Raw genomic sequence first — 27,568 nt, 5'->3', positions numbered from 1 at the left:
TAGAATGGTACCAGAAAACCAAAAAGCGGGAGACGGAAGAAGGCTAAGCAAACGTTGGAACTTAAAAATGTTGGTTCAGTAGGTGGCAACAAAATCAGCTACATATGGTCTTTAAAAAGACCGTGAACAAAAATAAATATGCTTCAAAACAATCCATTATGACCATATATCTCAGAAGAAATCATTTATTTATTTGTTACATTTGTATTCCACATTTTCCCACCTATTTGCAGGCTCAATGTGGCTTACATAGTACCGTAAAGGCATTCGCCAAGTTCGGTAGGGGACAAGTACAAAAGATGTTATGGTGGAATAGAGAAGATACGATTCAGGCACGTGGGGTTAAACATCATGAAAACTGCTTATGTGTTTTTGGTTTTCCGATTGCTTTCTCCATGGGATTCCTGTGGTTCCTGTTCCTCTACATATAGAATGGTATCAGCACCTTTGTGCCTTGTAGAGTGTTGGAACTGTTGAGGTGGTATATTTCCCTGTGCTCTGGAGACAGGTAAAGGACGTATGAAATGGCACAGGTACCTCATATTCTGGAGGGTACTGAGCATTTATGGGAAGCACAATTTTCAAATTCATTTACACAGGCAAAACAAAATTACCTGCGTAAATGAGCTGCCTGAAAATTGCATTCTCTCGATGTGGCTGAAAGCGAGTGAGGGGCAAACCTGGTAGCACTACAAATTGCCATATGGCAGATACCCAGCTCAGTTCCAAATCAGGTCTTCTCTCAGGTGAACCTGGGTTTAGGATTCTGCGTATGCAGCATTTACAGCCATTAGGGGAAGGAGGGGAATAGGGGGGGAAGGAAGGAAGAGTAGGGAGTCATCGTCATAGCTGAAGGTTACACCTAGTGGCTGGATCAGTGCTTATGATTACACAGTTCTGGAAAGAACCCTGGTGGATGGTCCTCAGTCTAGTGCCATCATTCCAATGATCAAGCTAGGTATATTGGAGGATAAGAGATTAAAACAGGGTAAAAATACATCAAGTAGTTGTAAATAGAGGTTCATTGCACCAGGATCCCAGCACTGGGTCCTATGTAATTGGAAGCTCAGAGGAACAGGAGAAACTGCCAGGTTAAAAAAAAACAAAACAGAAGTATGTGTTTTGTTCCACAGTGCAATACATTTAGTTGCATTTAGAGGAGGTATCCCTGGGGGGGTGTCTAGGTTTTGGGGGTAGGTACTAATTTCAGATTTCTTCATGTTATTTTCAGTAGAAAAAATACTTGCAAAAACAGCACGTGCAGATGTCTGGGGGTAGTTGCAGTTTTCAAAGCAAAAACTACATGCATGCTTTTGCTTTTGAAAATTAGTGCATAGTCTGTGAGTACAAAGTATCTAGCTTTGTCTCAGCATCCTAATGGGAACAGGCATCTCGTGCCTCCGAGGATGCTGTGGGAGTACTGAATGATGAAGGCTTGATTTTATTTATTTTTTTTAACTAGTTTCTGATGTTGTCTCTGCAATTCCTTGTAAGGTTGTGGGAGTTTTGCTCACGTCCTAGAAACATTCAAAGTTTGCAAGGGCATGCTGGGAGAGATCCTGTCTGCATATGAATTCCTGGATGATGAATGCATGAAGCTGGTGCAGAAACACCTGAAACTAAACAACCCTCTTACAGGTGAAGGTGATAATGGTGATGTTGGTATTATAAATACACTGACTAGAGCAGTGGTTCTCAAACCTGTCCTGAGGGACCACCAGCCAGTTGGGTTTTTCAGGATATCCCTAATGAATAGGCATGAAACAGATTTGCCTATAATGGAGAGATAGTAAGCAGGCAAATCTCTCTCATGCATATTCATTAGGAAGTGCTGCAGGGATCTGTACTGGGACCGGTGTTATTTAACATATTTATAAATGATATGGAAATCGGTATGACGAGCGAGGCGATTAAATTTGCAGATGACACAAAACTATGCAAGGTTGTTAAAACGCGTGTGGACTGTGAAATATTGCAGGAAGACCTTAGGAAATTGGAAGACTGAGCATCCAAATGGCAGATGAAGTTATGTAGACAAATGCAAGGTGATGCACGGTGGAAAGAGTAATCCGAATCATAGTTAACTGATGCCAGGGTTCACCTTGGGGGTCAGCACTCAAGAAAACGATCTAACATAGTAGATGACGGCAGAAAAAAGACCTGCACGGTCCATCCAGTCTGCCCAACAAGACAACTCATGTGTGCTACTTTTTGTGTATACCCTACTTTGATTTGTACCTGTCCTCTTCAGGGCACAGACCGTATAAGAAAAAGATCTAGGTGTCATTGTAGATAATACCCTGGCCAAAAAAGCAAACGGGATGCTAGGAATTATTAGGAAAGGGATGGTGAATAAGACCGAAAATACTATAATGCCTCTGTGTCGTTCCGTGGTGCGACCGCACCTTGAGTACTGCATTCAGTTCTGGTCGCCATATCTCAAAAAAGATATAGCGGAATTGGAAAAGATTCAAAGAAGAACGAACAAAATGATAAAGTAGATGGAGCTCCCCTCATATGAGGAAAGGCTAAAGAGGTTAGGGCTCTTCAGCTTGGAAAAGAAACGGATGAGGGGAGATATGATTGAGGTCTATAAACTCCCGACTGGTGTGGAATGAGTAGAAGTAAATCGATTTTTTACTCATTCCAAAAGTACAAAAACTAGGGGACACGCAAGGACGGTCTACACCCAGATAGTGACTGAATAGATATGGATGGGCTTGAGTGTCAATTTTAAGGGGCTTCAACATTAGCTTCAGAACTTTTAGTACAAGAACAGTGCTGGGCAGACTTCTACGGTCTGTGCCCTGAGAATGGCAAGGACAAATCAAACTTGGGTATACATATAAAGTATCACATACCGTGTAAAATGAGTTTATCTTGTTGGGCAGACTGGGTGGACCGTTCAGGTCTTTATCTGCTGTCATTTACTATGTTACATGGAAATACTTTTAAAACAAATAGGAGGAAATAATTTTTCATTTGACAAATAGTTAGCTCTGGAACTCTTTGCCAGAGGATGTGGTAACAGCGGTTAGCATATCTGGGTTTATAAAAGGTTTGGACAAATTCTTGGAGGAAAAGTCCATAGTCTGCTATTGAGACAGACATGGGGAAGCAACTGGTTGCTCTGGGATTTGTAGCATGGAATGTTGCCACAATTTGGGTTTCTGCCAGGTACTTGTGACCTGGCTTGGCCACTGTTGGAACAGGATACTGGGCTAGATGGACCATTGGTCTGACCCAGTATGGCTACTCATGTTCACATAAACTGGCTGGTGGTTTTCTAGGACAAGTTTGAGAATCACTGAACTAGAGTAACATTGGTCAAGATATAATGGGAAATACACTATGATTTTACAAAACAGAATGGATTGTGCATCTTGAAAGAACTCATAGAATGTTACCTCTTGCAGAATGGGGGTATCATGTAGTTGATGGATAGGATGCTTCCAGAAGGGGTGGAGCTTATGATGAGGCAAAGTATTAAAAAGATATGTCCTTCCTCTAAAGTCTCTTGTAATGCTTCTGTTTTCTCCATGCTCCTTTGATGTATTTGCACTAGGGACTGCAGCGACATCTTGAGAGTGTTTCAGCTCCCAGCAGGTGTTGGCATGTCTCAATTTCTACAGTTCTCATTCTTTCTAACTTGCGACAATGAAGCAAAAGAGCCTTACACATATTCATAAATCACCTGTTACAGTGATGTGAAACCATGTTGGGCAGGGCCGCTGGTTGCCATGAAATTTTAATTAAGACAAGATTTGTTGTCTGGTTCACAGTTTAGTGGAGAACACCACAGTAAGATGAAAGTATGATGTAAAGGCTTCTTTTGGTGTACTAATTCAGGGAGCAAAGGTCTTGCTTCAATTTCTTGACACTGAAAACTAGAAAGCTTCATGTATGTTACTTGATTGACACCTTATGCTAAGGGGAGACTTTGAGGGTAATTTCATAAAGGTTTTTCTGTATGTAAAGCCTGGTTTACACATGGAAAAAATATTTTATAAAAATTACATGGCTGTATACATTTCAATAGATATGCTTGCCAAAAAGATTGTATGTTCTATGGGGGAAAGTCTATATATGGTGCCTTAAAAATTGGTGTCGTAAAACCACGCAGTTAGCGTGATTTTATAAATTATACCTAAAGTTAGGCGTAGTTTGTAGAATACACTCACGCGCCATTCTTGCGACTAAAGTTTAGGCACACCCATTTAGGCCACCTAAAACCAAGCCTAAATGGATCGGGTGTATCCATAATAGTGCGCATAGCTTTTTGAAATACCCACCCATTCCACATCCATGGCCATTCCCCCTTTTTGACTGTGTACACTGCATTATAGAATATGCCTAGAAAGTTGTGTGTGTAAATTCTAATTAAAGCCAATTACTGCCACTAATTGGTTGTTAAGTACCAATTATTTGTACTGATTGGCTTGTTAATCAATTTTTTTTTTGTTACATTTGTACCCCGCGCTTTCCCACTCATGGCAGGCTCAATGCGGCGGGCAATGGAGGGTTAAGTGACTTGCCCAGAGTCACAAGGAGCTGCCTGTGCCGGGAATCGAACTCAGTTCCTCAGGACCAAAGTCCACCACCCTAACCACTAGGCCACTCCTCCGCTCCCCTTAAGTTTTGCGTGCAGTTTGGTTGTGTGGCCAAATTAGTGCACACAACTTAAGGTGCCATATATAGAATTTGAGGATATCTATGCAGATCGCACATAGGTGTTCTTGGGTGCATATATTTGGCTGGAGCAGGGGTGGAGTTGCGATGTAAATGCATATTTTTTTATATGAAAGTTTCATATATTATACATAAAATAAAAAGGTGACAAATCAGAGTATTTCACAAATCAAAAATACAAAAAGCAACAGTTAAATATCAAGTCCGCATCTAGGAAGAGAAGTAGAGAGAAAACATAGGGAAAGGGAATGGGACTTGATATACCAACAACATTCAAAGTGGTTTAGATAGTATATACAGGTACTTATTTGTACCTGGGGCAATGGAGGGTTAAGTGACTTGCCCAGAGTCACAAGGAGCTGCAGTGGGACTCGAACCCAGTTCCCCAGGATCAAAGTCCACTGCACTAATCAATACACTACTCCTCAGATCAGTATTACATAATTCCTTTTCTTCATCCATTCTCCTCAGCAAAATATTACTAACTAGTAAAAAAGGCCTGTTTCTGACTCAAATGAAACGGGCGCTAGCAAGGTTTTCCTCGGAGTGTGTATGTTTGGGAGAGTGTATGTGAGAGTGACTGTTTGAGAGTCAGAGTGAAAGTGTGAGTGTGTGAGAGAGAGAGTGAGTCTGGGTGTGAGTGTGTTTGTGAGAGAGTGTGTGTGTGAGAATGAGAGTGTGTGCAAGTGTGTATGTGAGACACAGTGTGAGAGAGAGTGTGTGTGTGTGGGCGAGAGAGAGAGTGTGTGTGAGACACAGATTCTCTGTGAGAGTGAGTGTATGAGACCAAGCGAGTGTGTGAGTGACTGTGTGGCACATAGAGAGTGAATGTGATACAGTGTGAGACAGAGTGTGTGAGAGTGAGAGTCAGAAAGACATTGTATATGAGAGAGAGAGTGTGAGCCGTGCCCTCCCAATCCATGGCCATCTGTCCCCTGCCCCCTCCATTCATCCTTTTCCAGCAATTCCCCTCTCTCCCTGAGCCTGCCCTCCCAATCCATGGCCATCCATGTTTCTCTGTCACCTGCCCCCTCCATTCATCCCTATCCAGCATTTCCCCTCTCTGCCTGAGGCCTGTCCTGCAATCCATATCCATCCATGCTCATCTGTCCCCTCCATTCATGCCTATCCAGCAATTCCCCTCTCCCTGAGTCCTGCCCTTCCAATCCATGCCCATCCATGCTCCTCTGTCACCTGGCCCCTCCATTTTTCCCTATCCAGCATTTCCCCTCTCTGCCTGAGGCCTGCCCTGCAATCCATATCCATCCATGCCCATCTGTCCCCTCCATTCATCCCTATCCAGCAATTCCCCTCTCCCTGAGTCCTGCCCTTCCAATCCATGCCCATCCATGCTCCTCTGTCACCTGGCCCCTCCATTTTTCCCTATCCAGCATTTCCCCTCTCTGCCTGAGGCCTGCCCTGCAATCCATATCATCCATGCCCATCTGTCCCCTCCATTCATCCCTATCCATCAATTCCCCTCTCCCTGAGTCCTGCCCTTCCAATCCATGTTCCTCTGTCACCTGGCCCCTCCATTCATCCCTATCCAGCAATTCCCCTCTCTGCCTGAGGCCTGCCCTCCCAATCCATGCCCATCCATGCTCCTGTGTCCCCTGCCCCCTCCATTCTTCCTTTTCCTGCAATTCCCCTCTCTTCCTTCCATGACCCCCCCTCGCATCCATGCTCCTCTCTCTCCCCCATGTCCCAGCCTGGCCCGCCCTCTTCTTCCCCCCCCCCCCCCTTCGCATCCATGCTGTTGTTTTTCCCCTGCCCTCCTGCTCCCAGTGTTCAACTTTGCTGCCCACCCTCTTCTATCCCCCCAACATCCCTTTTCTTTTTTTTTTTTAAATTTACCTCCATGGTGGCGGTTCCGGCAGCGCAGCGTGAGGGAAGGAGGCGGCGTTCCCGACGTCTAGCCTTCCCTTCGTTGTGTTCCGCCTTCTTCTGATGTCATCATTGACGTCAGAAGAAGGCGGAACACAGCGAAGGGAAGGGTACAGACGTCGGGAGCGCCGCCTCCTTCCGTGACGCTGCGCTGCCGGAACCGCCACCACGAAGGTAAATCTAATATACTAAAACGCACCGTGCGTGGGTGCGATCAGTTTGTTTGTTTTTTTTTGTGCCCTCGCGATCCGTTTATTTTTCCCCGCCCTCGACGTCATGATGTTTGACGCGAGGGCGGGGCAGCGAGTCTTGGTCAGTGGCTTCACCACCACGAACTTACGAACCGTTCTGGGAGTCTGAGTGACTTCAGAACGTTGTCCTCAGAACGTTGAGAGTGCGTTTTATTATATTAGATAATAGGAATTATAAGCCTTCAATCAAATCCCCCCCCCCCCTAAAAAGCCAAACATTCTTCCCTTGAAGAGAGGACTCCCAATTGAGCAGGTTGTAAAAAAAAAAAAAACACCTTTATGCTTGAATAAGTAACTGAGCACTTACAAAGACATTTAAGGAAAAAGGTCTTGCCTGTAGCTAAAACTTGAGAAGCTCAGCCACAGAAAAGACCTTCTTCTAAGTTGAGTAGCCCAGCTAACATCTGAAAAGCCTATGATCACAAAATACTCATCCTTCTGGACAAATCTTTTTATAACAGCAGTTGTATCAGACTCTTTAGGAGACCACAAGTGTAGCCCTATTAAGAATGCTGTCAGTAGATGACTCAAGAAAATCAGAACTACTACTACTATTACTTATCATTTCTAAAGCGCTACTAGACGTACGCAGCGCTGTACACTTCAACATGAAGAGACAGTCCCTGCTCAACAGAGCTTACAATCTAATTAGGACAGACAAACAGGATAAACAAGAGATAAGGGAATATTAAAGTGAGGATGATAAAATAAGGGTTCTGAACAAGTGAATAAGGGTTAGGAATTAACAGCAGCATCAAAAAGGTGGGCTTTTAGCTTAGATTTGAAGACGACCACAGATGGAGCTTGATGTACCGGCTCAGGAAGTCTATTCCAGGCATAAGGTGCAGCAAGATAAAAGGAACGGAGTCTGGAGTTAGCGGTGGAGGAGAAGGGTGCAGATAAGAGAGAGATATAAGGCAAAACACCCACAGTCAAATACACTTTATATAAATCAACTATTTCAGTAGGTTTTTATATGACCTCAGCAATGCAACTCAATAGTCTCTTCTTTACCAATGAGCATTATGCATTATAGTCATCACTGGTCAATTATTTTAATATCTTCCTAAGAAGTCTGTTTCAAAACTTTTCATAAAAATGCGTAACGGTCGTTGGTAAAGAAGAAACCATTGAGTTGCATTTCTGAAGTCATATAAAAAACGTATTGATATAATTGATTTATAAATGTCTTTGAAAGTGTACTTGACTAGCACCCACCAACTTATTATTGCTTGGAGCGGTTTCAAGAAAATCAGAGACATCTAGATAGAGCCTCAATCTCTGTCAGCATATCCTTGCCACCTTCAACCCCTCTTTGAATAGAAGTCCTAAAAATATAATAAGTAGTAGAAAATTGGACATATTCAAAATTTCATGAGAAAACTTCTTTAACAGTTCTTTTTTTTTTTTTTTTTTTTATGCTTTTAGAATTATTTACAAGCCATATACAAACTTGTACAGGTAATTCTGAACCACATTTTTATACAATAGAATAACTTCAAAATAATTATATTATCCTTGTTAGACCACAATAACTAAGATCACGTGAAAAAGAAAATTTAACAGGAGAAGTCTTTAAAAGGAAAAACAAAACAAAGCACTATATAGCTTAGCACACATCAATCCATTCTAAATATTATCTCAGCATTGGTACTAACCAGCAGTCAATTTCTTAATTTTAACAAATTCACTAAGATGTTCAGGTTGGAAAAATACATATTTTATCCCTAGGTACTTAACCACACATTTACAGGGATAATTAAGGTAAAAGAATGCCCCCAAGGCTAAAGTTTCAGCCCTAAGAGAAAGAAAAGCTTTCCTTTTCTCTTGTGTAGATTTAGTTACGTCTGGGAACATCCATACCTTCTTGCCTAGGAAAAGTACATTTGCGTTTCTGAAATATAATCGTTTAAGCGCTTCCAAGTCCTGCTCAAACACAAAGGATACTAATAAAGTCCATCTTTCCGAATCTGTAGTCATAGAGGTCTCTAGAAGATCAGTCAAATTAAGAATATCTTTGTTTTGAGTTGGTAATGTAGTTATCTCAGAACCAGATTGTAAATTGTCTGATTTCTTTGGCTGTATATAGTAAATCTTGGCTATTGGAGGAAACATTTCTGGAGTATAATGCAAAATTTCAGATAAATATTTCTTGAATGCGTCAAGTGGACTAACCCCCGCGGACTTTGGGAAATTCAAGAAACGCAATGTTAATCTACGGTGAAAAATTTCAATCTGTTCTATTTTTCGGTGGGTAAATAACCTATCTTTAACTGTTGTTAACTTGAATTCTTGCAAAGTTTTCATTTCTTGTTTTAACTCCGTTACTTGCTGTTGAAAATCTTGTTTTATATTTTCCACGCTACTAGTTAGTACATCCATTTTACTTACAAGAGTGGAGACTTCTTTTGTAGAATTGGCTACTGATAGGTCCAAACGCTGGAGAGTTTCCCAAATACTCTCCAGCGTCACCTCCCCAGATTTGATGCCCTGAACTCTCGGTTCAAGAGGAGAAACAACTCTCTTCTCTCCGACGGTCTTCGCTGCTTCCACGCCTCGATTCAAGGACCCTTGCGCTACCAGTTACGGTCCCAGGGAACCCCTTTGAAAGCAGCGTCCTTCGGGCTGGGGTGGTGGCTCGAGTTCCGTGGGAGATAGAGTAACATCAAGACCCAGGCTCTCTTGGTCTCCTCCCAGAGAAGCAGCGGGAGTGCCCCCGGATATCGGAGTAGATGAGATTGTGGCGTATCTCTCCATTGTTTGTTGCCCAACGGGGGGTCTGGGCATCGAGGCAACACTCCTGACCAACCCTTTCCGTTTAGTGTGAGGCATTTCAGCGAGGTAAGAGGTTTCTTTTTGGCAAACAAAGTTCGGGAGTTTACAAGCCATGATCTAACGTGCCCCCCATCTTGTCACGTGATCTCTCTTTAACAGTTCTAAAGAAGAAAGGAGTCTAGTCTTAGAAAATTCAGGAACCAAAGTTTCTTAGATTTCATTAAATTCTCCGAAGACTCCACCTGTCGATGTAAAATCAAACTGTCCTTAATATTAGATGTCAATGTTGCCTGCTGCAGCTTCACTCCAGACTCCACTCTCTGCTCAATGAGTCTGCAAAATAGGCCAATTTATCTTCATTCTCCTTCAGTTCAGGAGCAGACAGAATTCATCAATCCGGTACATGAAACCACCTTTCAAATATTAGACAAAATATTTGGTCTAATGATGATTTATTAATAGAGAAGGGGGACCCCTCATCTCCTGAGGATGAACCTCTGTGGCAACCCCCTCTGTGAAGCATCATTAAGGGATCCAGAAGATATACTAATATCTTGAACTCCTTATAACAGGAGCTACAGATCAAGAAGAGCAGGGTGGTGGAGTCCTAATAGGGGAACTCAGTGATGCTCCAGAAGTTTGGACAGAGTCATTCAATCCTGATGGAACAATAGGAGAGGACACACATGAAGGATGCTGTATATATTTATCCGTAGAGCTCATAGTCTTAAATTTAGTAGGGTCTTTAGGTTTAACCTTCCTGTTCCCCAACTCGACTCACCAAATGTCACCGAGGGGTACTAGAGGGGCCAGTTTTTCCCCTTTGTTTGTATGATAATGGCCAAATGCTCTGGCTGCATGTAACAAAAATGTTGTTAAGTTGCCCACTGAGCAGCAAGTGATTTCAGACACTGCCACACCCAGTATCCAGATCTGGAACAGCATCTTCCCTCGGGTCAATAGCAAATATGGCTCCAGCACACAAGATGGATCAGACATGTGTCTAGTAGTCTCCTCTCCACAGCTCTCTCCCATACATGCATGTTTTATATATGGGTGCACACCTAGAGGACACACATATGCATGCACAAACACACATTCTATTAGCCAAACCAGTGTTCACATCTTAAAACAGTGGTTTGCTGAATAGAAGTATCAGCTATATCCAACTTCTCTGTTGGCTTCTCTTTAGCTTAAAAATCCCCTTCAGAAATGGAGAAACCCAGAAATTTTTATGATGTCAGTTTCTGGGGGGGGGGGGGGGGGGGGGACTTATTGAGAAATCAGCTGCTGCTTTTAATAGATTAGGCATGAAAATTCTTACATACTGGTAGTAGAGAGGAAGGTTTCCAGGGCTTTTTCCTGTGGGCCTGGGTGGAAAGCAAGTGTTTGTGACCCTTGCTGCTGAAAACCTCTCCAACCCAGTTGCTCATTTTTTAAAGTTTAGAACAATGTTGCTCAGATACTGATCTACCAGAACACAGAAGGCTTAACACAAGCATTACCCATGGATTAATAGTGAGAAGAATGATTCAAAGCACAGCCCAGTAGGGAGTCAAGCAGAGATTGTTCCACAGTCACATTCTTATTACCAAATCTTCCTTTTGTTGAAGTCTGTGCCAGTACACGAATCGGTGCTGTCTTTACAGAGCAGAGCAACTACTACTACTACTTATCATTTCTATAGCGTTACTAGACGTACGCAGCGCTGTACACTTGAAAATGAAGAGACAGTCCCTGCTCGACAAGAGCTTACAATCTAATTACGTAGGGGTCCTTTTACTAAGGTGCGCTGAAAATGGGCTGTGGTAGTGTAAGCGCGCGTTGTGGACGTGTGCATATCCATTTTTCAGCACACCTGCAAAAAAAAGGCCTGTTTAAAATTTTTGCCGAAAATGGACATGCGGCAAAAAAAAATTGGCACGCGTCCATTTTGGGTCTGAGACCTTACCGCCAGCCATTGACTTAGCGGTAAGGTCTCTTGTGTTAACTGTGCAGTAATCGCCTATGCGCATCAAATCGGAGTTACCGCGTGATTTTCGCCACGCGCCAGAAAATAAAATATATTTTCTGGTGGACGTAGTAGATGTGCATCGAAAAAGAAATTACCGCACTGGCCACGCTGTAGTTGGGCGGTAGCTCCAAATTGATGCACATTAGGTACACGTAGGCACCTATGCGGCTTAGTAAAAAGACCCTGTAGTATCTGTTCCTTTATTTACATTTAGTGGGCTGATATTCAAAAGAGTTTAACCGGACAGGAGAGGCTCCAACCAGGTTAGGCCCTGCTGAGTGAGCCGTTAGCAGATAGTCAGTGGCATTCGTGCTGCTGAATATCCACGCTGACTGGCCATCCCCTAACTGGATAAATTAGAAGTGAGCTGGGGCAGAGTTAAGTCAGTGTGAACTTTTCCAGTTAGCGGCAGTTTTCACTCCACTAACTGGCTAAGTAACTGCGTAAAAGCTGTCCTGAGGTTATGCACCAATTTAGCAAATAATGAGGACTTATGGTTCACAGTAAGAATAAGTATAGAAATGGAAAGAGATGAACACCTGTTTCGCTGTCGCTTTATCCAGGGATTGGAGCCTCAAAACCTGCAAAACAGTATGGCAAATGTCACTCCTAAAAACAGTGAACACCTAATATAAATAAAAAAAATCAAGAAGACCGGGCTCACAGTAACATGAAGCCAGTAAAATCAGCCAGATCTTCGTGATTTATTTATTTATATTAGGTGTTCACTGTTTTTAGGAGTGACATTTACCATACTGTTTTGCAGGTTTTGAGGCTCCAATCCCTGGATAAAGCAACAGCGAAATGGGTATCCATCTCTTTCCATTTGTATACATATTCTTACATTGAACCATCGGTCCATTATTTTTTGAATTGTCATTTTGATGTGAATGGTCTGTATTGAGAGCCTTTTGACGGATTAAGTATTCTTGTGCACCAATTTAACCAGGCACCGGGTCTGAATATCAGCCGCGCAGGCCCCACCACTGACTATTCAGGTTTAGTTCATCCCAAGGAGATTTTAGGACAGGAGATGGTATGAAGTCAAAAAATTGAAGCCATCTCCCCCCACACAGTCATAATATCGTGTGATCCCAAACATTTGCAGGCAGTACTGAAAACAGGATACTGGGCTAGATGGACCATTGGTCTGACCCAGTATGGCTGCTCTTTTTTTTTTTTTTTTTTATTATACTTTTAGAATTATTAACAAGCCATATACAAACTTGTACAGGTAATTCGGAACCATATTTTTATGCAATAAAGTAACTTCAAAATAATTATATTATCCTTGTTAGACCACAATAACAAAGATCACGTGAAAAAGGAAATTTAACAGGAGAAGTCTTTAAAAGGAAAAACAAAACAAAGCATTATACAGCTTAGCACACATCAATCCATTCTAAATATTATCTCAGCATTGGTACTAACCAGCAGTCAATTTCTTAATTTTAGCAGTATGGCTACTCTTATGTTCTTAATAGCAAACTTGTGAGGTTTGTGACTGCCTGTGTGTGTGTGTGGTTTTTTTTTTAATTAATTAGCTTTTTTATTTATTTGAAAGCTTCCCATTTTTAACCCAAGTTTTCTTTTTAACCTCTGAGGAGGTCCTGGGGCATGAGCTGCAGTCCCAGTGCCGGTGCGTGCGCTGCGGAGTAGCAGACCTATTTTTGGAGCAGTGGGAGGCTCGATTTTTGTAGGGGGCAGCTTTTAACAAAGGCCCCGGCTCTTCCTGAACCTTGGGGCTGAGTTGTCGAGACTCCCACGGCTCCAAAAACAAGTCTGCTGATCTGGAGTGCCCGCACCCGTGGTGGGACCACAACTCACACCCCAAGACCCCCCCCCACCCCCACCCCGAGGTAAAACAAAATTTTGGGTTACATATGGTAGAGTTTTAAAATAAATAAAAAAGCTGTCGAATTTTTTTTAAAAACCACACATAGGCAGTCATAACCTCACAAGTTTGCTGTTGTTTTCAATAGCGTCTTTGAATGTTTGGGTTCACACAATATGGCGGCAAGCGCCACCCACTGGCTTCAGCTCACAGAATGGGCCAGATAGGCTCATGGAAGGTGAAGAAGCAGACAGGGTGGAAGATAAACTTACAAGTCTTTATTGTAGAGAGCAGGTAAAAGGAAGCCCGACACAGCCGTGTTTCACCCAGCACGGCTGCTTCAGGGGCGATATAATACCTCAAGGACTTTCCCCAAGGCAGGAGAACTAGGATGTAGTATAATTACCTCCTAGGTAATACAGAGCATCAAACAAACTCCTTGAGGTATTATATTGCCCCCGAAACAGCACTGCTGGGTAAAACACGTCTTTTCTACAATAAAGACTTGTAAGTTCATCTTCCACTAGGTCTGCTTCCATTTTACTGGGATTAGCGGACCACTTGCCCATCTGTTTTTAGGACCAGATAGGCTCATTCCATCTCCTGTCATAAAACCTCCCTTGGTTCAGCCTATGGCTGAAGCGGCTTACCAGCTGTTTACCACCACAGGCTGAATATTGGGGCACATTGCAAATTAAAACCTTTTACGGTACCTGCACTGTCATATGCAAGTTGATTACTAGTACGATGAAACCTAATTGCTCTTGGATATAAAAAGTAGACACGATTCTTGCAATTAAAATTCCCCCACAGCAAATCATCTTGGCAAAGTATTTGGCTCTGAATATGTCTGTTGTTAAAAAAATTCAGCCCAGAGCAATTTCCCATGTATTGCTCACACCATTTTCCATTCTAGGGAGTCCCTTTTATGTGTTGATTGAAACTTCAGGCTCCAATGCTGGCCATGATGAGGAAAAATTGAACAACTTCCTGGAGCAGGTTATAAGCTCAGGTTTGGTGATTGCTGGGACCCTGGCTACAGATGAAACAAAGATAAAGGTTACTCTCTTCTCTGTGATGTGTTTCTTTCTTGGCACCCTGTCTTGTCCTGTTCCTCACTTTAGTTTTCTTTCTCTGTGTTCCTGTTTTCTCCCTGATCTCATATGCTGGAATCATTTCACATTGGACCTGAAGATAGTGTTATATGAAATTTTGGATTTAGACCAGGGGTTCTTAACGTTTGGCTTCCGAACCCCTTTAACTGATCACTCTCTTCCTAAACCACATGTCCACTAGCAGTGTTGAGCAGTAATATATTGCATTTAATAGTAATGAATAACTGTAATGATTACTTCCGTGCAGGTGTAATGAATTAACTGTAATGTATTACATTTTTCAGTAATGAGTAATATAATGTCTAGTTACTTTATATAGTTACTTTTTAGTGACACCCATCCGATATTCTTTGCATCACTAGGCCCATTATTGGGCTGCTTCCGGTTTCCGGCAAACTTCCTTTTGAATGAAATTGTTGAAGCGTTCAGCACGAGGTGATAGACATGTCTGGGTCGTCAACATTAAAGCGCTCTGTTAATGTCAAATTTTTTGATTTAGTAAACAAAAAAGATAACAATACTTATGTTACGTGCAAGTTGTGTTTGGTAAGCCACAAACCTGAGTGGCTGAGTGATGAAACCTGAGTGATGAAATGGCGTCAATGCCAGCAAAGAAATAAAATCTTGTTCGATCAACTATTGATTTTAACCATGACATCAAAGTGTTGCAGACTCAAGTGGATGACCTGGTCATGAACTTGGTACAGTCCTTAAAACATATGCTTCACCTCTGGTTCGTGCACTTCAAAGTGGGCTCAATAATTGTTTTGGTCATTATCTTGACTGCAAAGATTTGATTCTGGTTGCAGTTTCGTCTTCGTTGAGTTGAAGGCGATGAAATGAAGATGAAATACCAAGAACTTCTTTTCAAAGTAATGAAGACAGTGAAGCTGTAATCAGAACAAACTGCACCAACTTCATCCAGCAGTGATTGCGGTGATGAAGATGATTTTTTTTGTTGTTACATTTGTACCCCACGCTTTCCCACTCATGGCAGGCTCAATGCGGCTTACATATTGTATACAGGTACTTATTTGTACCTGGGGCAATGGAGGGTTAAGTGCCTTGCCCAGAGTCACAAGGAGCTGCCTGTGCCTGAAGTGGGAATTGAACTCAGTTCCTCCTTTCCCCAGGACCAAAGTCCACCATCCTAACCACTAGGCCACTCCTCCACTGTTTTCACAATGTTGATGGCAAAGACAAGTGATGTTGCTGCTGAATTGGACCTATTTCTAAATGACAATTCTCATTAAGTAATCAGTATATCACAGTTTCTTCGTATCAAGGCACTGCTCTTGAAATATAACAAGGGTTTGCCTTCAGGTGCTCCTGTTGAAAGGCTTTTCAATATGAGCAGCAAAATTATGACTCCAAGAAGATACAGAATGACAAACAAATATTTTGAAATGCAATTTCTCCTTCAATGTAATAGGAACTGTTTTAGTTAACGTTTTAGCAGGTATTGTACTTCAAAAACAGTGCCTTGATACAAGGAAACTGTGGACCTATTTCTAAATGGCACTTCAAAAACTGAAACTCTATGATCAACCATTCTGATTGAACAAGTTTTTGTTTCTTTGCCTGCATTGATTCCAGAAGAAGTGCTCTGCCTGGTGCTGCAACACCGAGGACTGCTGAGTACAGATAATGTTTGATTGATTTCTGCATTGCTCATATGCCAGCTATTTTCATGGGTTTCTTTTTTCCTTATTTGATTTAAATATCTCTCTAATTGTATTGGATCCCTATATTTGAGGATGTAAGCATTTTCTAATTAGATGTTTTCTTTGATAATAGATGGATTTCCAATTGATAGAATTTTATGTAACATTGAAACAACTGTTTATATCCAAGAATTAAAAAGTAATTAAGGGGTCTTTTTACTAAGGCTAATTAATTTATCTCACGCTAAAGGCTAAGACGCCCATAGGAATATAATGGGTGTTTTATTATTTAGCGCGCATTAAATCTGTTAGTGCAGCTTAGTAAAAAGGACCGCTAAAAGTAACATATTACTTTCACAGTAACTTAACATATTGCTTTCATTAAACATAGTAGATGACGGCAGAAAAAGACCTGCATGGTCCATCCAGTCTGCCCAACAAGATAAATTCATATGTGCTACTTTTTATTTGTACCTGCCCTCTTCAGGGCACATACTGTATAAGTCTGGCCAGCACTATCCCTGCCTCCCAACCACCAGCCCCGCCTCCCACCACCAGCTCTGGCACAGACCGTATAAGTCTGCCCAGCACTATCCCCGCCTCCCAACCACCAGCCCCGCCTCCCACCACCAGCTCTGGCACAGACCGTATAAGTCTGCCCAGCACTATCCCGGCCTCCCAACCACCAGCCCCGCCTCCCACCACCAGCTCTGGCACAGACCGTATAAGTCTGCCCAGCACTATCCCCGCCTCCCAACCACCAGCCCCGCCTCCCACCACCAGCTCTGGCACAGACCGTATAAGTCTGCCCAGCACTATCCCCGCCTCCCAACCACCAGCCCCGCCTCCCACCACCAGCTCTGGCACAGACCGTATAAGTCTGCCCAGCACTATCCCGGCCTCCCAACCACCAGCCCCGCCTCCCACCACCAGCTCTGGCACAGACCGTATAAGTCTGCCCAGCACTATCCCCGCCTCCCAACCACCAGCCCCGCCTCCCACCACCAGCTCTGGCACAGACCGTATAAGTCTGCCCAGCACTATCCCCGCCTCCCAACCACCAGCCCCGCCTCCCACCACCAGCTCTGGCACAGACCGTATAAGTCTGCCCAGCACTATCCCCGCCTCCCAACTACTAGTAACTGTAATATATTACTTTTTCCTTGCACTAACTAGTAACTTTAATATATTATTTTTACAAAGTAACTTACCAAATACTGTCCACTAGTGACTACTACCAGCTGCATGTGACTAACCGTTAGCTGCTAACAATGTTAACCGCTAATATGTTGCTAAAATTACATTAGTACAAAGTTATACTACCCATAGCTGTCTTAATAAACTGTCTTTACTCTGTCTAGAAAGTTTCAGCAAATTGCCTTAGATTTCTCCACACCCCATTTGACCTTACTGCCACTGGGTTGTGGCCTTCGAGGACCGTGGTTGCCCACCCCTATTCTATAAGATATGTGTGGGTAGTATTTTTCAATAGAATGAGATTCTCAAGTCAAGGGGTTGTCATTGGAAGCTAAGCTCAAAAGGAATGTGATAAAACACAGAAAATGCTGGACAGCTGGAGCCAAGAGAATGAGACCGAAAACCGACATCTGTGTTTCATGTGGAGATGGAGGAGAGTTTTGTCTGCAATTTTACATCACTTCTACTTTTCTAAATGAACAGGGGAGGGTAATTAAAAAATATATATTTATGCAATTTCAAAGTACAAGATATTAGAAAAATCATATCAGAATAACATCATATCCAACTTAACACAATAAATCCGAATCTAAGGAAATGGAAAAATTAGAATACAATGTTGTTAGTCCACAATTATGTAAAAAGAAGCTAAAGACAAACGGGAATAGTAGTAGCAGTACTATTTGTTTTGGCGTCTCTGGCGATGAAATAATCGCTAGTGCTTGCTGTTAGAGAAGCAAAGATCGGTTGGCTTTCTTTTTGATTCCAGCTGTTTACTTTGAAAAACACTGTTGACCCCCTGACGCAGGCATCATTGTTGCTGAAACACGGCCACGTCGAGTCTTCTATTCAAGTTATGTTATGCTGGTTGGAATAAAGCCTACTTGATTCTTGGACGTTAACATCTCCTCACTCCGTTTGTTCTTCTTGGTCTTGTTTCCTAGGCAATTATTTTAAAAGAAGGCCTGAAAATTGCTTCCAAAATTCATTATAAAATAAAAAACAAAAATAAAAGGCTGCATTAGAGCAAAAAGCTAATTTTGTCATTATTAGATAGGGCAGTATTTATAAGAGAGAATAGTTATGATTTGGTCTCTGCTCTTAACCTTCCTTTTGATTCCTTTCCTTCAAACCTGGGAAGAATAGGCTCTGTGGGCACTCAGAGAACGCATCACGGAGGCCCTGACCCACGATGGCTATGTATACAAGTATGACATTTCACTTCCCGTAGAGAAGCTTTATGACCTTGTATGTGATACCAGAGCACGGCTGGGGAAGAGCGCAAAGAATGTGGTTGGCTATGGACACCTAGGTATGTACTAGTTTCAGATTAACAATTTAGCAATGTGCTAAAGCCACTTTTCCTGTATGTGCCACTTCTAGGTCTTAGTCCTCAACTGCTCTTTTATTCTACATTGTTTCTCTATGAGGTTCAGTTAGACTGTCCGATTACATTTTGATACAGTACAATATGCCTCAATAAATCTCCAGCTTTCCCCTCCCTTCTGTGCTTCTTTCAGTGGCGTAGGAAGGGGGGGCGGTGGGGCGATCCGCCCCGGATGCACGCCGCCGGGGGGGTGTCGGCTCCGCTGGTTCCCTGCTCCCTCTGCCCCGGAAGAGGTTACTTCCTGTTCCGGGGCAGAGAGAGCAGGGAACCAGTGGAGCCGACGCAGCTCCCAGCGACGTGCAGTCGGGCCGGATTGGCCCTCCCGCCCGCTCCCCGCTTTCCTATGCTAGTAAGAATGTGCTCCGGGAGGGAGGTGCGCGCCGCGCTGCACCTGGGGGGGGGGGGTGCGCAGCGGCGACCCACCCCGGGTGTCAGCCGCCCTCGCTATGGCACTGGCTTCTTTGTTCCTTTCTTGAATTAAATTATCATTTTTGTGTCTTTCAGTGCCACTCCGAGGCCTGTAGTCTTCAAGTCTTGCCACAGATTTTCTATTGGATTGAGGTCTGGGCTTTGAGTCACTCAAGAACATTCACTTTCTTCTTGCTGAGGCACTGCATTGTTGCACATCACCCTGCTAACACCATCCCTACAGTAATGTTTGGTGGCAGCATTACATTTTAGGGGTGCTTTACAGCAGTGGGGACAGAGAGGCTTGCGAAGATCTAGGGAAAGATGGATGGTGCAAAATACGGGTAGATCCTGGAGGAAAATCTGCTGTAATGTATTACTAAGGTGAAGATTCAGCTTTTAGCAGGACAGTTATCCTAAGCACAAAGCAAAAGCAATGATGGAGTGCTTAGCAAGAATAAAGTGAATGTCCTTGAGTGGCCCAGTCAAAGCCTTGACTTGAATCCAGTAGAAAATCTGTGGCAAGACTTGAAGATTGCACAGTGAGATGCACAGATTTTGTCCATTCGTAGTAGAATGCCTCAAGTTGTTTCAAATTGGGTGATGATTGTCTGTGGACTACAGAGATTGTAGACATTAGAGGGCAACTGAAACCAGGGTTCTAGTTTTGACCAAAACTGAATCATCAGCTGAAATTTGGCATTTGGCGTAGACATAGAGTCCTCCTCCTGGTCTAGCCAGTCATCTCCCCTCCCCCCAACAACCCCTCTGCTCTCTCACCACCTGAAGGCCCTCCCTGGCCCTACCTTTAAATACCCTGGTGGTTTAGTAGTCTGTTCCAGGCAAGAACGATCCCCAATTGCTCTTGCCCCACAGATTCCTCAGCCAGAATGGCTGCTGGGACTTTTGTGGCAGCCATTTGGGCATTTCTCCTGCTTATATTGATTCCAGTCTCCAGTTGCTCCTGCTTGTTATGTTGGTTCCAATCTCAAAATGACTCCTGCGGCAGTCTCTGCAACAATCTTGGCTGAAGAACCGGCAGGGACAAGAGTGATTCTGGATCGCTTACCCAGAAGAGGCCACTAGACCACCAGGGTGTTTAAAGGTATGCCCTGGGAGGGCTTTCAGGTGGGTGGGTGGCCTGAGAGGGGGAGGCAGAGAGTGATCGCAGGTAGGGGGAGAGTTTCGGTTTCAGCCGAAAACGCACTGGCATTTTTGGCCAAAACCCGAATCTGGATTACGGGCTGGTTTCAGTACTGAAACCGAAAACGAAATTTGGTTGGCCTCAAGTAGACATTTTTCCTAAATGATTCATGGCTGCAAGGGGCACACCTTTTGACTCAGGACTTGGTAGAAGACCTTTGCAATTAAGACTTCCTGTTTTCTTATTTTTAATTACTTTTGAACATGCCCATAATTGTTATTTCACCACATTGACAGTGTCGAGTATGTTGTTTTGTTACATTTGTACCCTACACTTTCCCACTCATGGCAGGCTCAATGCGGCTTACATATTATATACAGGTACTTGTACCTGGGGCAATGGAGGGTTAAGTGACTTGCCCAGAGTCACAAGGAGCTGCCTGTGCCTGAAGTGGGAATCGAACTCAGTTCCTCAGGACCAAGGTCCACCACCCTCACCACTAGGCTACTCCTCCACTGGCAACATTCCATGTGGAAGCCTGCCCTTGCAGCTGCGCAGGCTTCTGTTTCTGTGAGTCTGACGTCCTGCACGTCACAGAAACAGAAGCCTGCACGGCTGCAAGGGCAGGCTTCTACATGGAATGTTGCTAGTGGAATAGCAACATTAACATTCCATGTAGAATCTCAAATAGTAGCAACATTCCATGTAGAATCTCCAATAGTATCTATTTTATTACATTTGTACCCCGCGCTTTCCCACTCATGGCAGGCTCAATGCAGCTTACATGGGGCAATGGAGGGTTAAGTGACTTGCCCAGAGTCACAAGGAGCTGCCTGTGCCTGAAGTGGGAATCGAACTCAGTTCCCCAGGACCAAAGTCCACCACCCTAACCACTAGCCTTCTGAAACAAACTCTTACTTATATGCATTTTGAATTCTACAACAGCAGAATGTGAAACATGTTTAAAGGTATGAAGACTTTTACAAGGCACTCTATCAGTGGCATAGTCACAGGGACATGCCCCCCCCCCCCCCCACCAATTTGTGTTCATGCCCCCCAAGGCCTACTGGTTTGGCTAGTAGGGGTCTCCGTGCCCTGCCAGCAGAAGCTTTCCTGAGACAATATTCGCCGCCGCGCTGACTGCCCTGCTTTCCCCTTCCTTGCGCGCATACTCTTGCTCAATTTCACTAAAACCAAGTATGCGCACTGTTGAGGGAAAGCAGGGCAGTCAGCGCGGTGTAGTGTATTGTCACAGGAAGGCTACTGCGGGCAGGGCTTGGAGACCCCTACCAGCCTAGGTATGTGAGGTTATAGAGTGGAGGGGAGGCGGGGCAAAATATGCCTCCTCCCCCCACTTTGGGCTCAACCCCCTCCCCTCCTAAATAAACAGAGGTCTGGCTACACCTCTGCACTCTATGTGGATCTGCAGGGATAAAATAATGACCCTCATAACTGTATGCGTTCTTTTCCTTGCAGGGGATGGAAACTTGCACCTGAACATTACAGCTGACTCATATCAGCAGACTCTTCTCAATGCTATCGAGCCCTTTGTGTATGAGTGGACAGCAAAGTATCAGGGCAGCATTAGTGCTGAGCACGGACTGGGCTTCAAAAAGAAGCAGCACATTTACTACAGCAAACCAGATGAAGCAGTCGAGCTCATGCAAAAAGTAAAGGCTATGCTAGACCCTAGAGGGATTCTGAACCCATATAAGACTCTGCCTACACAAGGTTCCCACTGACGGCAAAGATCATTTTCCATTCAGCTCTATTTTATTCTCATTTCTATGATCACTCACTGGCAGACTTCTTGAAGACTCAGCTTCACCAGTTGAGGTCATTATGATCTGAGGGTGTCAGGTATCTGTCCTGTATGCCAAGATTCATCTTGAAGAGACAAGGAAATGCTCTTTGGCTATATAGTAGGCCAAAAAGAATGGAATTGACTTCCAGCTGTGCTTAGATTAATGACTGATACTGCTTGAACGCGTTTCTATTTGTGAACTTCTTTGGAGATTTAGCGGCTCATTTTCAAAGCACATAGACTTATAAAGTTCTATAGGTCTATGTGTTTTGAAAATGAGCACCTTAGGCATATTAGTTTTTCGTAAGTCTCTGTCCCTTTGCAAAATGTGTAGCATACATTGTGGAGGAAGTATGGGCCGAAGATGGACTTGAAGAATTAGATATTTTTAGTGTTGGCTTGGGTTGGTGCAGAGCTATGACTAGCCATTGTGGTTATTTGAGATTTTATATTTTTGCTGTTATTTGCTTTGATAGTGTTATGCATTTTGTGTATGTGTTTGATTTTATGAATGTATAATTGTAATCTGTCTTGGATAAGGAGGAATATAAATAATAAGCAATAAACTATACCATTTGGAATGGAATTGTAGCAGATGAAAAAGCTGCTGTTTTTAAATTTCTCTTCTTGCTGCCTCTGTCTTCCTGTTTACCTGTTCTTCCATCGTTAATGTGCTGCTCTTTCTGCCTCAAATTTAAGAACATTTTGTTGATTTATTTTCTCCCTTTTCTGTGCAGTTTGTGCTTGTTACAGTTTGTGCAAAACGAGCCCTTGCTATGGACTCCACCACATCCTATATAATAATTTGCACCTCCAACATTCTACGCCTGGATGCCTGGGTTTGTAACATCCATTCCCACTCATTGCCCCGCCCTCGCGTCAAAATGTAATGACGTCAGAGGGCAGAACAATGAGGGGGAAAGGAACACTGGAGGCGAGATGATGTCAGGAGGAGAGAATCGCGGGACATCGAGAGGAGGGAGGGAGGAAGGGAAGGGCAGGGCAGAGGAGAATTGATGGACATGGATGGGATGGGAGGATAGTCATAGGCGCCCCGTATAAGAAGCTTGGGGAGGCTAAGCCTCCCAGCCCAACCGTGACCTTCCCCTGGCTGCTGCCCCCGGATGGTCCCTCTGCTCCTTCCTGCCATCAGCTCCCAGATCAACAGCCGCCCTCTCCGTTCCTCCCCCCATGCGCATGTTTAACCCTTTTACTTTCAGGCGAGAGACGGCAGTGAAGAGGACGACACAGCGGGCTCGCCTCCAGCTTCTCCCTTCCTTCACACAGTGTCCCGCCTTCTGCGATGATAACTTTTCCTGTTTCCACGAGGGTGGGACACTGTGTGAGGGAAGGAAAAAGCTGCGTTGTCCTCTTCACTGCCGTCGCTGCATCTGAAAGTAAAAGGGTTAAATGCGCGGGGGGGGGGGGAAGGAACGGAGAGGAGCGCTGTCAGGGAGCTGAGGGAGGGCAGGGAGAATTGTCAGACATGGATGGGAGGGCAGGAGGAGAGGAGATGGCTGGAATTGGAGAGGAGGGCAGGGGAGAAGAGGTCGCTGGACAGGAGAGGAGGGGAGGGCATGGGGAGAGAAGAGATCGCTGGACAGGAGGGGAGGGCAGGGGAGAGAGGAGAATTGCTGGACATGGATGGATGGAGGGGAGGGGAGGGGAGGGCAGGGGAGAGAGGAGAATTGCTAGACATGGATGGATGGAGGGGGCAGGGGAGAGCAAATTTGCTGGATATTGATGGATGGATGGAGGAGAGGGCAGGGGAGAATGGAGAGTTGCTGGACATGGATGGATGGATGAATGGGGGCAGGGGAGAGAGGAAATTTTGCTGGATATGGGTGGATGTAGGAGAGGGCAGGGGAGAATGGAGAGTTGCTGGACATGGATGGATGGAGGGGAGGGAAGTCAGGAAGGAGATGCACATGGATGGAGGGGAGGGAAGAGAGGAGAAATGCTGGACATGGATGGAGTCTGCGTACTCTTTATCTTTTAAAAAATACTATAAATAAAAATCACAAAAAAGAAAGATTAAAACAAAAAAAAACAGATAAAACAATCCATATCTCATAATCCTGGAGCTTATTACTCATTATACACCCTTCCCAATTATTACTTATCATGACATAACATTTCTCCTAACGGTTCCCTTAAAAACATAATCGCATTACATGATAACCTTGCTAGCACCCGTTAGGCTTACTTGAAGTAATCAGTCATAGTCCTCTGTACACTCTTGTGTCTGTGAGTTCCATAGACTATGAGGCTCATTTTCAAAGCACTTAGCCTCCCAAAGTTCCATAGAAACCTATGGAACTTAGCCTCCCAAAGTGCTTTGAAAATATGCCTCTATGACTGCCAGACGGTAAAAACTGTCATAGCACTGACATCCAGTGGCCTCCAGATAGGCCCGCACGGTGTTGAGACTCTCCAGCGCTCTTGCAAAAGTGACAGGAGGTTGTTGAATTTCGTCAGCATGTGCCTCGCTGCTCTTTTCATCATCTGTTTCATCATCAGCCGTTGCCTGCGTGTAGGTGCATATCTCAACATCAGTGCTGTCGTCAGCTGTTTGTAGATCGTAATCAACAGCTACGTAGTGATGAAACTCCTCTTCAGTAACACCGTCTGGGATGTCAATAGCCTATTCATCTGACGCGTTTGCAACAGCTGCATCTGTTTCTTCCCTCTCCACATCCTTAACAAAGTTTGCCCGCTTGTAGCAGTTCACAATGGTTGCCCGTGTAACATGATTCCAGGCTTCTTTCTGCATATGTAGGGAATCCAACAGTGATAGATTACGAGCTAGTTCAACAGCACGTTTATCCTTGCCAGTCTGGTCATCCATAATGCTCATCAGACGACGAAGCACAAGAGCCCGATAATGTTTTTTGAAATTGGCTATTATGCCCTGATCCATAGGTTGGAACAAAGAGGTAGTGTTTGGTGGCAGGAAGACCACCTTGATGTTAGACAGCCTGACATCATCACTGTGTGCAGCACAATTATCACAAAGCAACAAAATCTGATGCTTTTGTGCCCGCATTCTAGTGTCTAACTTCTTTAGCCACTGCTTCCAAATTTCCCCAGTTATCCATGAATTTGCATTAGCCTCGTATGACACAGGAAGTTGCTTAACATTCTTGAAGCAACGGGGCTGTTTGCTCTTTCCAATGATGAGTGGTTCCAACTTCTCACTCCCATCCATATTGCAGCAAAGGAGGATCGTCAGTCGGTCCTTCGACGTTTTACTTTCTGTAGTTTCGGCTTGTTTGAATGCAAGTGTTCCATCAGGAATCGCTCGCCAGTAGAGACCATTTTCATCAGCATTGAAAATGTCATGAGGTGCAAACTCGTTCAAGATGGTAGGAAGAACTGAAACAACCCAATTTTCAGCACCAAAGTCATCAGCGTCTTGTTTTTCACCATGCTGTTTCTTGAATTTTATGTTGTTCCTCGCCTTCCATCTTTCCAACCATCCAACAATGGCTTTGAATTCAGTTAGTCCAAGACTTTCAGCTAGCTGATTAGCTTTCTCCATAAGCAGTAGACCCCTGACAGGAAACTGTCTGCTCCTGACTTGAGAAAACCACCAAAGAAGAGCATCTTCTACATCCTCAGCTTTTCCCGCCCATTTACGTTTCCTGTGTGGATTTGTATTGTTTTGCCAGTCTTCCAGAAGCTGATCTTTCTGCTTCAAGATATGTGAAATTTGACTGGGATTGACACCATATTCTTTAGCAATAGATGCTTGACTTTGTTTGTTTTCTAATTTTTTAAGAACTTCTTTTCGTTCAGCCAGTGTTAAAGTCTTACAGTTGTGCGACGACGACAATGACTCCAGTGTACACTCTAACAACATTCTTTTGCTTGTTCTGCCTGTGGCAGTTAACCAGTGAGATTTCAAATTTATCGCCCCTTTGTCACGTGCCAATCAGCTTCCATTTTCCATGTGTGCACTTATGCAGAGTCTTTCCTGCAGAGGAGCGGTCTTAAACCATGCATATAAGCGAATCTTGCACATATCAGTGGTGCGAGTTAAACAGAGCATGCGCTTATCCGACGTGCACTTAAATGGAGTGCACTGTATATACTTTTATGATTTTCTGTGATATGTGTGTCGGGAGCAGTGCCCATGATGAATGGTAATTTTGAATGAATACATATATTAATGTTTTTTTTTGTACTTTGTATATATGGGTGTTGTCCGGATTGCTATGGGAATGCCCTCCCGCGGAAGGTGGTGGAGATGAAAACGGTAACAGAATTCAAACATGCATGGGATAAACATAAAGGAATCCTGTTCAGAAGGAATGTATCCTTGGGAGCTTAGCCGAGTTTAGGTGGCAGAGCCGGTGGTGGGAGGCGGGGATAGTGGTTGGGAGGCGGGGATAGTGCTGGGCAGACTTATACGGTCTGTGCCAGAGCCGGTGGTGGGAGGCAGGGCTGGTGGTTGGGAGGCGGAGATAGTGCTGGGCAGACTTATACGGTTTGTGCCAGAGCTGGTGGTGGGAGGCGGGACTAGTAGTTGGGAGGCGGGCATAGTCCTGGGCAGACTTATACAGTCTGTGCCAGAGCTGGTGGTGGGAGGCGGGGCTGGTGGTAGGGAGGCGGGGATAGTGCTGGCCAGACTTATACGGTCTGTGCCCTGAAGAGGACAGGTACAAATAAAAAGTAGCACATATGAATTTATCTTGTTGGGCAGACTGGATGGACCGTGCAGGTCTTTTTCTGCTGTCATCTACTATGTTACTATGTAATATCAGCTATATAAATATGAAGATAAGAGTGGGAGGTTATTGGCACGTTTTGCACACCCACCAGCAGCATCATCTACTATTTTGGCTTTGAAAGGGGAGGGTGGTCCTGTGATTCATGATATTCCGGGCATCACTGATACTTTAAGGTTTTAAAAAACTTTATAAAGCGAAGACCAAGATGGGGACTTAGATCCGGAAACTTATTTGTCTAGTCTTGATCTACCAACACTCACGCACGCCCAGTTTCTCTAAATCAGCCTATTGAGGAAGATGAGGTGGTGTGGGCCATAAAACATAGCTCTCGGTTTAAGACACCTGGGCCAGACGGATATAGAGCAGAATTTTATAAACTATTAGTAGAAGATATCGCTCAACCTCTTACAGCCATGTTTGAGTTTATTGTGTCTAAATGACTTACCCCATCTCTGACATTGGCCCATATCATAGTGCTCCCTAAGCCAGGTAGATACCACACTCTACCAGGTTCATATAGACCCATCTCACTTTTGCGTTTTGAGGCCAAGCTTTTGGCTTCGATATTAGCTAATAGGTTAGCTAGAGTATTACCAACCATCGTCGCCTCTCCTCAGGTGGGATTTGTATGGGATAGACATGCAGTTAAAAACATTAGGCAGATACTGA

The 27,568-nt window shown here is 44.0% G+C and overlaps 1 protein-coding gene across 5 annotated transcripts in view; it reads left to right on the top strand.

The window, feature by feature from the left end:
* The window catches only part of D2HGDH (D-2-hydroxyglutarate dehydrogenase), a 68,941-nt gene extending 46,202 nt beyond the window's left edge, over positions 1-22,739 (top strand). For 4 of the 5 annotated variants that reach the window (XM_030197131.1, XM_030197156.1, XM_030197149.1 and 1 more), the window contains exons 8-11: positions 1,495-1,644; positions 14,364-14,506; positions 18,570-18,735; positions 21,839-22,739. In XM_030197131.1, coding sequence (XP_030052991.1) covers positions 1,495-1,644; positions 14,364-14,506; positions 18,570-18,735; positions 21,839-22,104 — 725 coding nt within the window. In that variant the 3' untranslated portion in view covers positions 22,105-22,739. The remainder of the gene's footprint in view (positions 1-1,494; positions 1,645-14,363; positions 14,507-18,569; positions 18,736-21,838) is intronic. The other variant, XM_030197141.1, reaches the window with a different exon arrangement.
* Positions 22,740-27,568: the final 4,829 nt, after the last annotated feature.

The sequence above is a fragment of the Microcaecilia unicolor genome, chromosome 1 (genome assembly GCF_901765095.1).
Source record: "Microcaecilia unicolor chromosome 1, aMicUni1.1, whole genome shotgun sequence".
Lineage (NCBI taxonomy): Eukaryota > Metazoa > Chordata > Amphibia > Gymnophiona > Siphonopidae > Microcaecilia > Microcaecilia unicolor.
Note: the sequence above shows the minus strand (reverse complement) of the source record. Positions and strands in the feature narration are given on the sequence as shown.